At 49.3% G+C, this 12,634-nt stretch overlaps 1 protein-coding gene across 2 annotated transcripts in view; it reads right to left on the bottom strand.

Annotated features, from left to right (window-relative positions):
* Nucleotides 1-3,766, bottom strand: part of SMARCA5 (SNF2 related chromatin remodeling ATPase 5) — a 452,210-nt gene extending 448,444 nt beyond the window's left edge. The window contains exon 1 of one of the 2 annotated variants that reach the window (XM_086962238.1): nucleotides 3,336-3,766. In XM_086962238.1, the coding sequence (XP_086818364.1) occupies nucleotides 3,336-3,440 (105 nt within the window). In that variant the 5' untranslated portion in view covers nucleotides 3,441-3,766. The remainder of the gene's footprint in view (nucleotides 1-3,335) is intronic. The other variant, XM_086962239.1, reaches the window with a different exon arrangement.
* Between the last annotated feature and the right edge of the window lie 8,868 nt (nucleotides 3,767-12,634).

The raw sequence follows: 12,634 nt of genomic DNA, 5'->3' as shown, positions 1-12,634 counted from the left end.
ACGTTTTAAACGTTGATTCAGAAGACCAATCTGCACAACGCATGATATCTTGGAAACTTGATCCCAAACCATATGATTGACGCCATAGCGCCTCTCACTGAATGAGCACCAAAGATCTGTATATCAACACCTGCTTCTTTCATAATGAAGCGAAGCCATCTGGCAATAGTTGCGGCCACCACAGGTTTAAAGGGCTTTTGAATAGCAATCAACAACTGAGTACAGCCGCAAGGCCTTGGTACATTCCTCGTAGGTCTTCAAACATTGGACCACACAATTTTTCATTTTTAGGGAAAGAATTGTAAGAAATATGTCGAGACAATGTTTTAGTACGACCTGTGATAGGGAAAGAAACCCCTTCCGGGATAAACACTCTACCCGTTACGTCGAGTGCTCTCACATCCGAAGATCTTCTGCAAGACGATAAGCACAGCAACATGGCCAATTTCGCCGACAATTGCTTTCTAGACAGGAGAGCATTGGTCGGCCATCTGTTGAATAACGCTATCACTAAAGAAACGTCCCACAACCCAGTATACTTGGGTTTGGGAGGGTTAGCCACCCTGATTCCCTTCAATAACTTGCAGACTACCGGGTGCATGCCTACCGGTTTCCCGTCTACCTGAGCATGCCCCACCGAGCTAGCGGAACGAAAATTATTGACCGAACGGTACGCCAAACTGTCGGCAGCTTTCTCCGACAGAAAGTTCAAAACTTGGGGTAGCTCACCGGTATTCTGGTTCGACTTGAAGCTCGCTCTGTTGTTTCCCAACTGGAAACGTCCTTTGTTAAATCTTCTTCTTCTAGATGGATAGAAGGTGCCACCGCGGGTGGAGTCCCACTCTCCACGCCCGCGACCAAAATCTCCTCGTTGGGAGCCTTGCTGGAAACCTCGGCCTGACGAGCGACCCCCGCCTCGCCCGGTCCTGTTGAAAACCCCCTGAGTGAGGGCGCGTTTGATTCCAGTCTGTGCCTTATCAAAGGCGGTGAATGTCCCCACATACTTGGTGACATCTTTGACGAAACGGTCTCCGAACAAAAAAGCCCCCAGCCAGAGGGCCTGGTTCAGCTTCGGCAAGTTCTGTCAGGTTACTGTCCATCCTGAGCAACAAAGACTTGCGCCTGTCCGAAGAGATTGCGCAATTCGCATTGCCTACCAGGCAAATAGCGCGCTGAGCCCAGCCTGCCAAGATGTCCGGATCCACAGGAGTTGTTCCCTCCTTGGCCACCAGGGCCATCTCTAGGATTTTCGCATGGGGCCCCACAACGTCCAGCATTTTATCGTGGCATCCCCGCCAAGCCCGGTCTAACCCCCGTTTGAGGTCCTTGGAAAACTTCCTCAAAAAGGTTAACATGCTGGCATCTATCTCCGGAGTGTCAGCCACACCGTCCGGAATATCTGGACGCGGACACTCTGACCGCAACCGGTTACGGACCTCTCTATTGAAGCTCTTCCTGAGGTTCTCGTGAAGGTATTCAGAGACCGCCTGCGGCGGGACCCAGTCCGAAGACCGAGGGTGTACTATGTCCGAAGGGTCAAAGTTTAAGGTTTTGACAACCTTGTCCTCCGCCGTCTTGGGGGTAACCTTAGCCTTCTTGGGAGGGGGAGGTTGCTCCACCGAGGTGTCAGTGTCCGTATTGGTATCCGTATTTGTGGTGGTGGTATCAGTGTCCGTTGGAATCGGCTGTTTATTCCTCGCTTTTCCACCTGTATAGGGCTGGCCTAATGCCCCTCTCGCTGGTAGGGAAGCCATGGATTGTGCATGCGGCCATTGCGTCTGCTCGGCCGAACCTGTGGCGGAAGAAGAAGAGGCTGCTTGCTTTCTTTTTTTCTTCTTGACATATCCGTGGCGTTTCGCAAAACCCTCAAGCTGTTTCCGTAAGGGGCGTAGGGCCACCGCAAGTGCCTGTTGCACTGTCTGAGGGACCTTCGTCTCCATGGCTCAATTCACGGAAGCTTGGACCGAGGCATCCAATGCATCCACAATGTTGTCCTCCAAGAAAGCTTCCTGCTGTCCCTCAACAATCTCCTCCCCATCTGCATATTCCTCATCTGGGTACCAAACACAATCTTCCATGGTGCAGGTATACACCTCACGGTACAAGGGAGAACTCCCTAGAAAGTCTCACACCTGGAGGGGTAATGGGGGGTGGGGGGGCGAGGGCGGGACTATGGGGGCGTGCCTATACTCATGGGAAATGAAGTTTGTTTTACTGTTTTTTGTGAAAATATCCATTTTCATTTACCGCTGTGTTTTATGCAGTAAAGATTGAGAAGCATAATCTGAAGCCTCCGGTCCTGTAATATAATCCTCCGTGCTAGAAGCATTACATTCTGACACTGGAACTCCTTGATAAAGAGTAAGGCATGAGCGCAATTCTAACAGTTTGCTAAGTAAGTTTGATTCAGTTAATTAAAACCATTTCCTTTTTCCCAAACAAAATATAGAAAACCATAGCAAATTAGAGAAGTTCCTCGGAGGCAAAGAAAGCTGTGCAAAATTACGCGCCATTATTAAAACAGAATAAACAATATAAAATACAGCGATCTAACAGCAGGGGCTGAATAGCGTTGGATTTGTCATCTCAGGAGGGAAGCTAAAATTGCACAAAACCTCGCTCCAATACGATAAAACACTTGCAGCCAGACTCGGGATAATACTTATAAGGCAACTCCTGAAATAAATGATATGGCTTATTGATGTCAGTGTCAGTTCCTGTTGCAGAAAATTTCAGGGAAAGAGGGAGATGTATACAAGGCCCTCTACTGTTAATATTGAAGAATGTGCCTTAGTTTCCCTTGTGTGGGATAATTGTAACATTTTTTAAACCAAGGTTTAAGAGAGATGCGCACTACAGCATTTTTTCGGCAACATCCTACAGGGGACGTGTGAACAATTTAAGTGTCGAGCCACTGTACGAGATAAGCGGCTCAGCTGCTCGCAGCACTTCGGGGTGGATAGCACACTGAGGATAGTGATCCAAATGAGAAGGAAAGAGGCGGGGCGAGCCACGGGAGTGGCTAAGATCTGCCCCATGAATACTTTCTTTCACTTGTTGATGGTGTGTAGCTTTGTGACGGAGCAGTGGCACAGACTGACAACTACCACTGCAGGAGGGAGGTGGTGGTGGTGGTGGTGGGGGGGGTATTCTTCTTCCATGGCCTGAGGTGGGAGCTAAAATACAAGTGACAGCCCGACGGCTTCAGAACAGGAGTTGGAAGGGGGACGAGAAAAGCTGCTTTCAGCGTGTAGTTTAGGTACGCGGTCAAACTCACAGCCTTAGCATTTTTGAAGATGAGAACACTCGCATAGCCGTGGGTTCCTGACGCTCACCTGTGTGCCTTCCTTCGGCATTTCGGTGCCAGCGGCTGACGGCTCCTCGGGAATCTGCGGTGCCGTGGTCTCCATGGGCACCTCGGACTCCTCCTGATCGGCCATCCCAAAGATGCAGAACAAGATGAGAGCTGTGATGGGCTCCTACGAGGACAGGCAGCGGCGCGAGATTCTCCGCGCGCTAAGTAGGGGGCGGGGGAAGCAAAAGAAAAGGGCAGTAGATTGATCTCCACGCGCTGCCGGAGGAGGAAGATAGCGCCCGCCTTACAGCCGGCTTTTCCAGCGCATCCCACCAACCAGCGATTGAAGCCGGCCCCTGCAATTCTCGCGAGAGCCTAGGGAGCGCTTTCGCCAAAACGCACAAAAAACAAAGGAGCTTCTCCCGCGCGCATTCTCTTCACTAGTGCTCTTACAATGAGAGCAGTAAACATAAAAGATAGACAACACGAGGAAGTAATTACAACCAGCGCTTTCCTTTGTGAATATAGATGCACCGCAAAAAAAATCCCCAAAGTTGTAGCTGCAGCTTCTTTAAGTATGCAGGTTGCCATGTTGGAGTGGTACGTATTGATCCTGTCATTATGTTTTGGGGTAGGCGGCGTAAGAAAAGCGCAGAAGTATACGTATTTATGGTATTAAAGACTTCCATACCTGTTTAACTTTTTATAAATGGCACATATTTATAATAATATACATGCGTTTACAGTAGGAAAAAAAAACTTTATTCTGCTGAAGTGTTGGTTAATATACTTAAAATATCATTTAAACGACCCTAAATATTGATGAAAGAAATACTTCATAAATTGCCTTCACGTTTACCCAAATCTACTCAGAGGAATCCTATTCTTGTTGGTCAATAACTGTTGGATCGTATTATGGTTTTCAAAAGTTGGTGAGAGCAACGCCGATAAACTTTATTCTCAACACGACAGTTTGCGCTACTGTTATTTTTATACTTTTATATCACCCGATATCAGAACACTTTTCAAGGGTACTTTTACCAACAATCAATGCAGGCGTATGTAATAGGGATGGCCACGCAGGGGTGTTCCTGCTGACTCCCCTACTGGACCGCGCCCGATTGGCTGCGTTAGCGCGGCCATGTGACAGATATAATAAATAAATGGGCGGGGCTGCGCGAAGGCTGTCTCGCTCTAGACAGCAACCTTGAGTGTGCATCCTGATTTGTGCGCTTCCTCGTCCCAGCACATACGGTCTTCTGGGGACACAACAACTGACGATGGAGGACGGGATCCACCAGACCTGACTCAGCGCGGGGCAAACTCTGCTTCGCCTGCCCCCTCGGCATCAGTAATAGTCCTTGATGTGGTGATGCGCTCTAGTTGTTAGAGCGTGAGCGCGGTGCATTCTGGGAACGTCAAGTCAAGTCAAGTCAGATAATTTATATAGCGCGCTACATACCCAGAGGGTCTCAAGGCGCTTGGAGAAGGGTGGGGAATTATTGGTCGAATATCCAAGTTTTAAGTTGCTTTCTGAATGCTAGGTGGTTCTGAGTGAGGCGAAGGTGAGTGGGAAGTGAGTTCCAGGTTTTAGCTGCCAGGTAGGAGAAGGATCTTCCTCCCATGGTGGTTTTGTTGATGCCAGGTAAAGCAGCAAGGGCTTGGTTGGAGGAGCGGAGTTGGCGGGAGGGGGTGTAGAAGGAAAGTCGTGTGTTGAGGCATTCGGGTCCAAGTTCGTAGAGTGCTTTGTGAGCGTGGGTTAGGAGGCGGAATGTTATCCTCTTATTAACGGGGAGCCAGTGGAGGTTTTTCAGGTGACTAGAGATGTGGTCTTTACGCGGGATGTCTAGTATGAGTCTGGCTGATGCGTTCTGGATGCGTTGGAGTTTTTTCTGAAGTTTTGCGGTGGACCCGGCGTAAAGGGTGTTTCCATAGTCCAGGCGGCTCGTGACCAGTGCGTGGGTGACCGTTTTTCTAGTTTCGGTGGGAATCCAGCGAAATGTTTTTTTGAGCATGCGAAGAATGTTGAAGCAAGATGATGAGACGGCGTTGACTTGTCTGTTCATCGAGAGTGAGGAGTCCAGGATGACACCCAGGTTCCTTGCGTGGTCCGTCGGGATGGGTGCTTTTCCAAGGGCCTCTGGCCACCAAGAGTCATCCCAGGCGGAGGGGGAGGTACCTAAGATAAGGACTTCTGTTCTGTCTGAGTTCAGTTTCAGGCGGCTGTGCTTCATCCACTCGGCTACTTCTTTCATTCCTTCATGTAGGTTGGTTTTGGCGGTGTTCGGGTCTTTGGTGAGTGAGAGGATCAGTTGAGTATCATCAGCGTAGGAGATGATGTTGAGGTTGTGTTGGCGTGCGATGGTCGCGAGGGGACTCATGTATACGTTGAAGAGGGTGGGGCTGAGTGAAGATCCTTGTGGCACGCCGCAAATGACTTCTGTGGCCTCTGATTTGAATGGTGGAAGGCGGACTTTCTGAGTTCTTCCGGTAAGGAACGAGGTGATCCATTCCAATGCTTTTCCTTGGATTCCGATGTTTCTGAGGCGTTGTAGCAGGGTGTTATGGCAGACTGTGTCGAAGGCGGCGGAGAGGTCAAGAAGGATGAGGGCGACTGTGTCTCCATTGTCCAGTAGGGTTCGAATGTCGTCTGTAGCTGCGATGAGTGCGGTCTCAGTGCTGTGTTTTGCTCTGAATCCGGACTGTGAGGAGTTGAGGGATTTGTTGGTTTCGAGAAAGGCGGCGAGCTGGTTGTTGACAGCTTTCTCGATGACTTTGGCCGGGAAAGGGAGGAGCGAGATGGGGCGGTAGTTTTTGAGTTCGGTGGGGTCAGCTGTGGGTTTTTTCAGAAGGGCACTGAGTTTGGCGTGTTTCCAGCTTTCTGGGAAGGTGGCGGAGTTGAGGGAGCAGTTGATGACGTCTCGGAGGTGTGGTGCAATGATGGAGTCTGCTTTGTTGAAGATGTGGTGAGGGCACGGGTCTGTGGGGGATCCTGAGTGGATGGAGTTCATCAGGCGGATGGTGTCCTCAGTGGAGATTGGGTTCCAGTCATAAAGGATGTTCAAGGGGGGTGAAGTTACGGCAGAAGGGTGGGTGGGTTGGTCTCCGGGTTGGTTGTTGAAGCTGTTGTGGATGTCTGCGATTTTGTTGTGGAAGAACGAAGCTAGGGAGTCGCAAAGGGTTTGAGAGGGAGTGATGTCGTTGGAGTTGGCTGAGGGGTTGGTAAATTCTTTGACGATGTTGAATAGTTCCTTGCTGTTGTGGGCGGTGCCTGGGACCATTATAAAGTGGCGACGAGGTGCGGGATCACGCGAACGCCCCGCAGGAGGCAACCTTCCAAAATCCACCGCACTGCAGGACACACCGAGCGTGGCAGAGGAGCAAGCTGCGACATGGGTGAGGAGGAACACCCTAGAGCACAGAGCAACGAAGGTAGCTTTCCCCAGAAAGGAAGCACAGGCAGCACAAGGGCTGCAAGGAAGAGCCAGGACAAGGGAAAGGACCAGAGGAGCCACAGGGACGCCCAGAGGCCTAGAGAGAGTACAAACAGCCCAGGCACCGGCCACAAGTCAAACACAGCCCACAGCAGGGAAACCTAGCCACACTCTCTGGCACAGTGAGTACAAGACGCAGACAGCGCAGATTGTCATAGAAGCACACATGCCCCCCCCCTCCCCACACCCGAAATCTCTGCAACCAAGCCCCATCCCGGACAGGGCACAGTGCTGGAGCTCTCAGGCACATCCCGGGATAGGGAAGGAAGTCCTGCACAAACGCAAGCAAGTAGGACAGAAGAGAGGCAAGCCCCAGGGAGCCCGCCAGGAATTGCCCCACAGCAAGTCTCAGTCCAACGCAAAGAGGGGAGGATGTGTGCGCAGGCGTCGTCCCTCACCAACCTAGTCTCGTTCTTACCCAAACGGGGAGAGCCGGCAATGCCGTGGGAGGACTGGAAGCGATATTTTTTGAACTACCTATCTGCGCTAGAGGATGAAGGCGAAGGCGAATTCTCCAGCGCAAGGAGGAAGAGAATACTTCTACACAACCTAGGCCCAGAAGGCATTAGAGTGTACGATAACTTGGTAAAGAAAACCAGGCCCCCGAATGACACATATGAGTTCCAACACGCGCTGGAGGACTTAGACTGTCACTACCGCCCAGTAGTGTGCATAGCGATAGACAGATGCAATTTTTTCCAAGGAAAACAAAGCAGTGGAGAATTGATAGATGAGTACGTGGCGGCACTACAGAAGTTGGCGGTGACATGCAAATTTGGTACACTACACGATGAGCTCATCAGAGACCAGATCATAATGCACACCGCCAATACGGCGATCCAAGAAAAGTTGTGGGTAAACGGAGACGCCCCTCTCAAAGAAGTCGTTGCACTTGTGAAGAAGGCGGAACTGTCGAAGAGATGCGCAGAAGCAGCAAAACGGGAGAAGCGTCAACAAAACTCCAGTATGCAGAGTAATGTGTAGAAACAAGCAAGAAGCAACCCAGCAGCCGACCACGAGATTTCAGAAGAAATACACCCAGAGACCTACGAGAACCCAAAGGCCGCAGAGCGAAGGCAGAACCAACTGCTACAGATGCGGTAGCCAAACACATGCGAGCAACGACAAAGGATGTCCGGCGTTCAGAGCAAAATGCTCCTGCTGCGGAATAAGGGGGCACTACGAAAAGGTGTGCAGGCGAAAACCCAGAAGAACGGAAGTGAAGTACGTGGATCAGGGAATGGAGAGAGAAGAAGAGGCACCCGAAGAAGAGGATGAAGAGGAAGGAGTCTTGTGTGTAGGCAACCAGGTACTGAGAATAAACTGCACAAGATCCAAGAAACCAGCGTTACAAATGGAAATTGGAGGAGTACTGATCAACAAGGTGGCAGATTCAGGCTCCCCGTTACCATCATCCAGCGGACAGTATGGGAGAGAGACTTTGCACCCAGGAGGAAGGCGGACCTACTCCAGACAGACATACACCCGGTCACATACACCTGCGAACCCATTCCCATGGTGGGTTACTGCACCCTCCAGTTCGAATACAAAGGAAGGTCTACAGAAGGGAAACTGTACATCGCGGAGAAAGGACCCTCAGTCCTAGGATGGAAGGACCAAGGAGCACTGGGCATCCAACTTAACCCAGGCGGAACCATCCAAGTGCTGAGGACGGACGTGGTACAGACATTTGAAAAAAAAGCGTGGAAGGAGGAGTACCCGGAAGTATTCAGAGGAACGATCGGTCGAATGACGAAATTCACTCACAAGATATGTCTAAAGGAGGAAGCAAAACCAGTGAGCCACAAGGTTCGTAACATTCCGTTCAGGAGCAGGGAGGCAGTGCAGGAGGAACTCCAGCGGCTGGAGAAAAATGGAGTCATAGAGGCCATCGAAAGCGCCGAATGGCTCGCACCATTAGTAGTTGCACAGAAACCTAATGGGAAAGTGCGCTTGTGCGTGGATTTGAGGGAACTCAACAAGAACATTATAGTGAACAAGTTCCTGCTACCCCGGATAAATGAGATGCTAGCAAAAACTAAAGGGGTAAAGTGGTTCTCCACGGTGGACTTCACATCTGCGTATCACCAAATCGCCCTACACCCCTTGTGCAATCATCTCACACCGTTCGGATGCTTCAAATTCCTAAGGATGCCGTTTGAACTAGCATCCGCCGCTGTGGTGTTCCAAAAGCTCATGCACAGATTATTTTAAAAGGTAGAAGGCGTGCAATATTTCCAGGACGACATACTCATCATGGGCAAATCAAGAAGCGATCACAACGCCAAGCTGCACGCGGTTTTGACCATACTCGCACAAAACGGCCTAACCGCGGAATGGGACAAATGCATGCTAGGGGTAGGTTCTGTGACATACTTGGGCCATGAGATCAGTGAAAGGGGGGTAGAACCGAAACAAGCAAATGTGACAGCCATTAAACAAGCGCCTACACCAAAAAGGAAGGAAGATGTCCGCTCATTCCTAGGCATGGCGGAGTTTTACAGCAAATTTGTCCCTCACTTCGCATCTAAAACGCACAATTTGAGGCAACTCCTGAAGGAAAAGAACACCTTCAAATGGGCTGGAGAAGAGCAAATGGAATTCGATCGGCTGAAGCAAGACATCTGTGCAGCCATTCGTCTCAAAGGATTCGACCCAGCGGCCTTATCCATATTGACCACCGATGCAAGTGACAAGGGGCTCGGAGCGGTGGTAATGCAGAGGTCCCAGGAAGGAGAAGTCACCACCATCAGTTTCGCCTCCAGATCCCTAGCCCCCAATGAAGAAAAGTTTAGCGTCATAGAAAAGGAAATGTTGGCAGCAGTTTGGGCCATAGAACGGTTCAGGCAATTCTTGTGGGGTTCGAAGTTCCTACGCCGCACAGACCACAAGCCACTGGTGAGGTTCCTGACCTCGAGTGGGCATGCACATGCGACGCCCCGATTAGCAAAGATGACCCTAAGACTGCTTGACTATGTCTATGAAGTGAAGTACATCCCCGGGACAAAGAACAAAGTAGCGGATTTTTTGAGCTGTGCGGCTGCGATGGAACCGGCAACGGAACAAGAACCCTCAGAATGGGAGGATTACATGGTGGCACTCACGCAAGACAATGAAAGTGTGATCAGCAGCCAAGAATGGGAGGAAGCGTACTCCAGAGATGAAACATTGAAGGCAGTGAAGAGCTATGTGACGCAAGGGTGGCCAGACAAGAAGCACCTGGACAGCCAGTTGAGGACATTCCGGGAAGTCAGGGAAGAGCTGTCCATCGGAGAAAATCCTGTGTTTCTACTACGAGCAGACAAAGTGGTGCCCCCACAACCATCTCAGGCAAGCCAAGAGTGGGTGGCGATCCTCCTCCACCTACCATCATTGAACCGTCTCCTGGCCACCCCTGGCAATGCGCCAGTGCAGATTTCTGCAACCTGCCATACGGCAACCATCTCCTCCTTGTCATGGATGACTACTCCCACTACCCTGCTGTAGAGATAGTCTTGACCACCTCAGCTGTGTGTCCAGTGCACGGACATGATGGTGAATAAATAATCGTGAATGTTCAATGTAACCATTGTCAAAGTTTACAGAGGTCCATGTTAGGAGTTCAACATAAACAGTATACATTTATCATTTCACATTACTCATAATGCAATATTGAATCTTAAAACATTTCATAGGAAACATCTTAAATCCAGCTTGTCATTTAGACCCATGGGTTCCATAGTTTGAAACTCTTTAATTAGCATTACTTCCCGTTGGGATAAGATTTTGCGACTATCTGACCCTTCTCTGATTTCAATTTTTTCAACAACCATGAAACGAACTTGAGAAATGTTGTGTTTATGAGTTATCCAGTGAGCTGCCAGATTGGATTTAATATTTTGATTGCGTATCAAGCTTTATGCCATGTTATAAATAGTTTAAACATCAGTTATCTATCGCAGTATATTTAAGTTCTAATCAGCATTTTTCATGTTCCTCGTATTTGTACAACCATGGTGAAACAGTAACAGATTTTAGATCCTTTTGTGTGATACATCGTAGTAATTGAATAACTTGAATAACTTGACGGATACTATGACAGCTACTTGTAATACAATTTTCAGTGAATAGAGGCAGCCAGGTATTTTATACGTAAGATAAGGGTGGCGCACTCAGGATTTATTAGTGGCGTGTATTATGAAATATACACATATGGAGAACGCAGGAAATTTATAATCGATTTTTGTATATGATCTTTTACAGAGGCCCCCGAAGAAGGGACGTGGGTCCCAAAATGCATTGGGCCAATTAATTCAACTATCGTCGATTGTTGTTATATTGTTTGTATGAATTTCAATACTACGAATGTAATACAGAGTCCATTGAAATGTAAAAATGAAATACATGCACATGTGAAAGCGAATATCAGTTGGTTATTGTGAATCAAAACAATGATTTCAATAAATGTAAGAACCATGAAAAACATGCTATGAGTGTGCAGCATAAGGTTATTTAAATAATCAGAAAAGGAGGAAAAAATTACAATTATGCTGTGCGATCGGTAGGGTCGTGATATCTTTATCGCGTACCACATCTTTTAAACAACTCAAGGGACGCCATAAGCTGAGGTGAGCCCCTATCAGAAATTCTTCATCTTGAATTTGAGAAAAGGGTCAGGGATGTGATCCTCTCCCCAGAGGGAGGGGGCACCCAAAGGGTGTAGTCACCCTAGGGGACAGTAGCCATTGGCTACTGCCTCCGGACCTCAATGACGGCTTAAAATTAGTATTTAAAAGCTCCACTGAACCGTGTTCCTCAGATTTGATGGACCAAAGAAGAAGAACACTGCCGGACCAGGAATGGAACCGCTGGAGACTCCGCAAGAACCCCGCCAGCTGTAGCTGGTTCGACAACTGGACCGGCTGCCTTTCCATGAACACTGCAAGGCCTCCAAGAAACCGCAGAGTACTTCCAGCCTTCAAACAATCCCCAAGAAACTAACATTGGGCTAGAGGCTGTAGTCCCTGTCATCCGCCGGTTCAAAAACCACAGTAGTTGAGGACTGACACCTGTGTCGTCACAACTCACTACTGCAAAAAAGAACCCCAAGACTGCAGCGGTAGAGGACCAAAACGTGTGTCAACGTAAGTCTGCCCTGACAGAAGAAAGCACCGCAGCTGGACAGCCTCCACGACCTAGAGGGATCCTCCCGGCCTAACGACCCAAGCTTTTCACAGCCCAGATTCAGAGAGCCTGTATCCTCCTTCTTTTGGCCCTGTCGGCGGTCTCTTACCCCGCCTGCTCAACTGCAGCCTCTCCGAGACGACAGCCTAACACTGGTGGAACTCCTCCATCCCCTGCGCATCTTCATTCCCACACCCACAACCTCCATTGCTAGGCTGGTGGTGCCTCCCTTCGACCTACAGTGACTCGCTCATGAAGCCCACATTGGTACTGGCGTTGGCGGCCTACTGATACTCATTCATCCCCATTGCTCTCTGCCAACCGCACGAGCAAACATCATTGCCGGTATTGATCCCTGTGGCATAGATATTGAACTCCGCATCTCTTCAGGTACCCCCAGTCTCCAATGACTAGCCTTGGGCTCAGCAAACTCTACACCCGGTCGCCCCAGTGCAGCTGGTGGTGCAGTGCCTACCTTAAACTGACCCTTGCCCAGGGCCGGTCTAAACCCCTGAAGACTGATAAAGTAAGTTGTGTACTTACCTGCTGATGCATAACTGTTTTCCTTCCTTACAATTGGATTACATTATATCTATTGCATACAACTGTCTATCTTTCTCAAGTACTAAATGTTACTGTTTTGGATTGACAATACCAAAGTATTCCCAAGACCATAAAGCAT

Source organism: Lissotriton vulgaris, chromosome 3_1 (assembly GCF_964263255.1).
Source record: "Lissotriton vulgaris chromosome 3_1, aLisVul1.2, whole genome shotgun sequence".
Lineage (NCBI taxonomy): Eukaryota > Metazoa > Chordata > Amphibia > Caudata > Salamandridae > Lissotriton > Lissotriton vulgaris.
The sequence above is the reverse complement of the archived record's forward strand: the minus strand, read 5'-3'. Positions and strand labels throughout refer to the sequence as shown.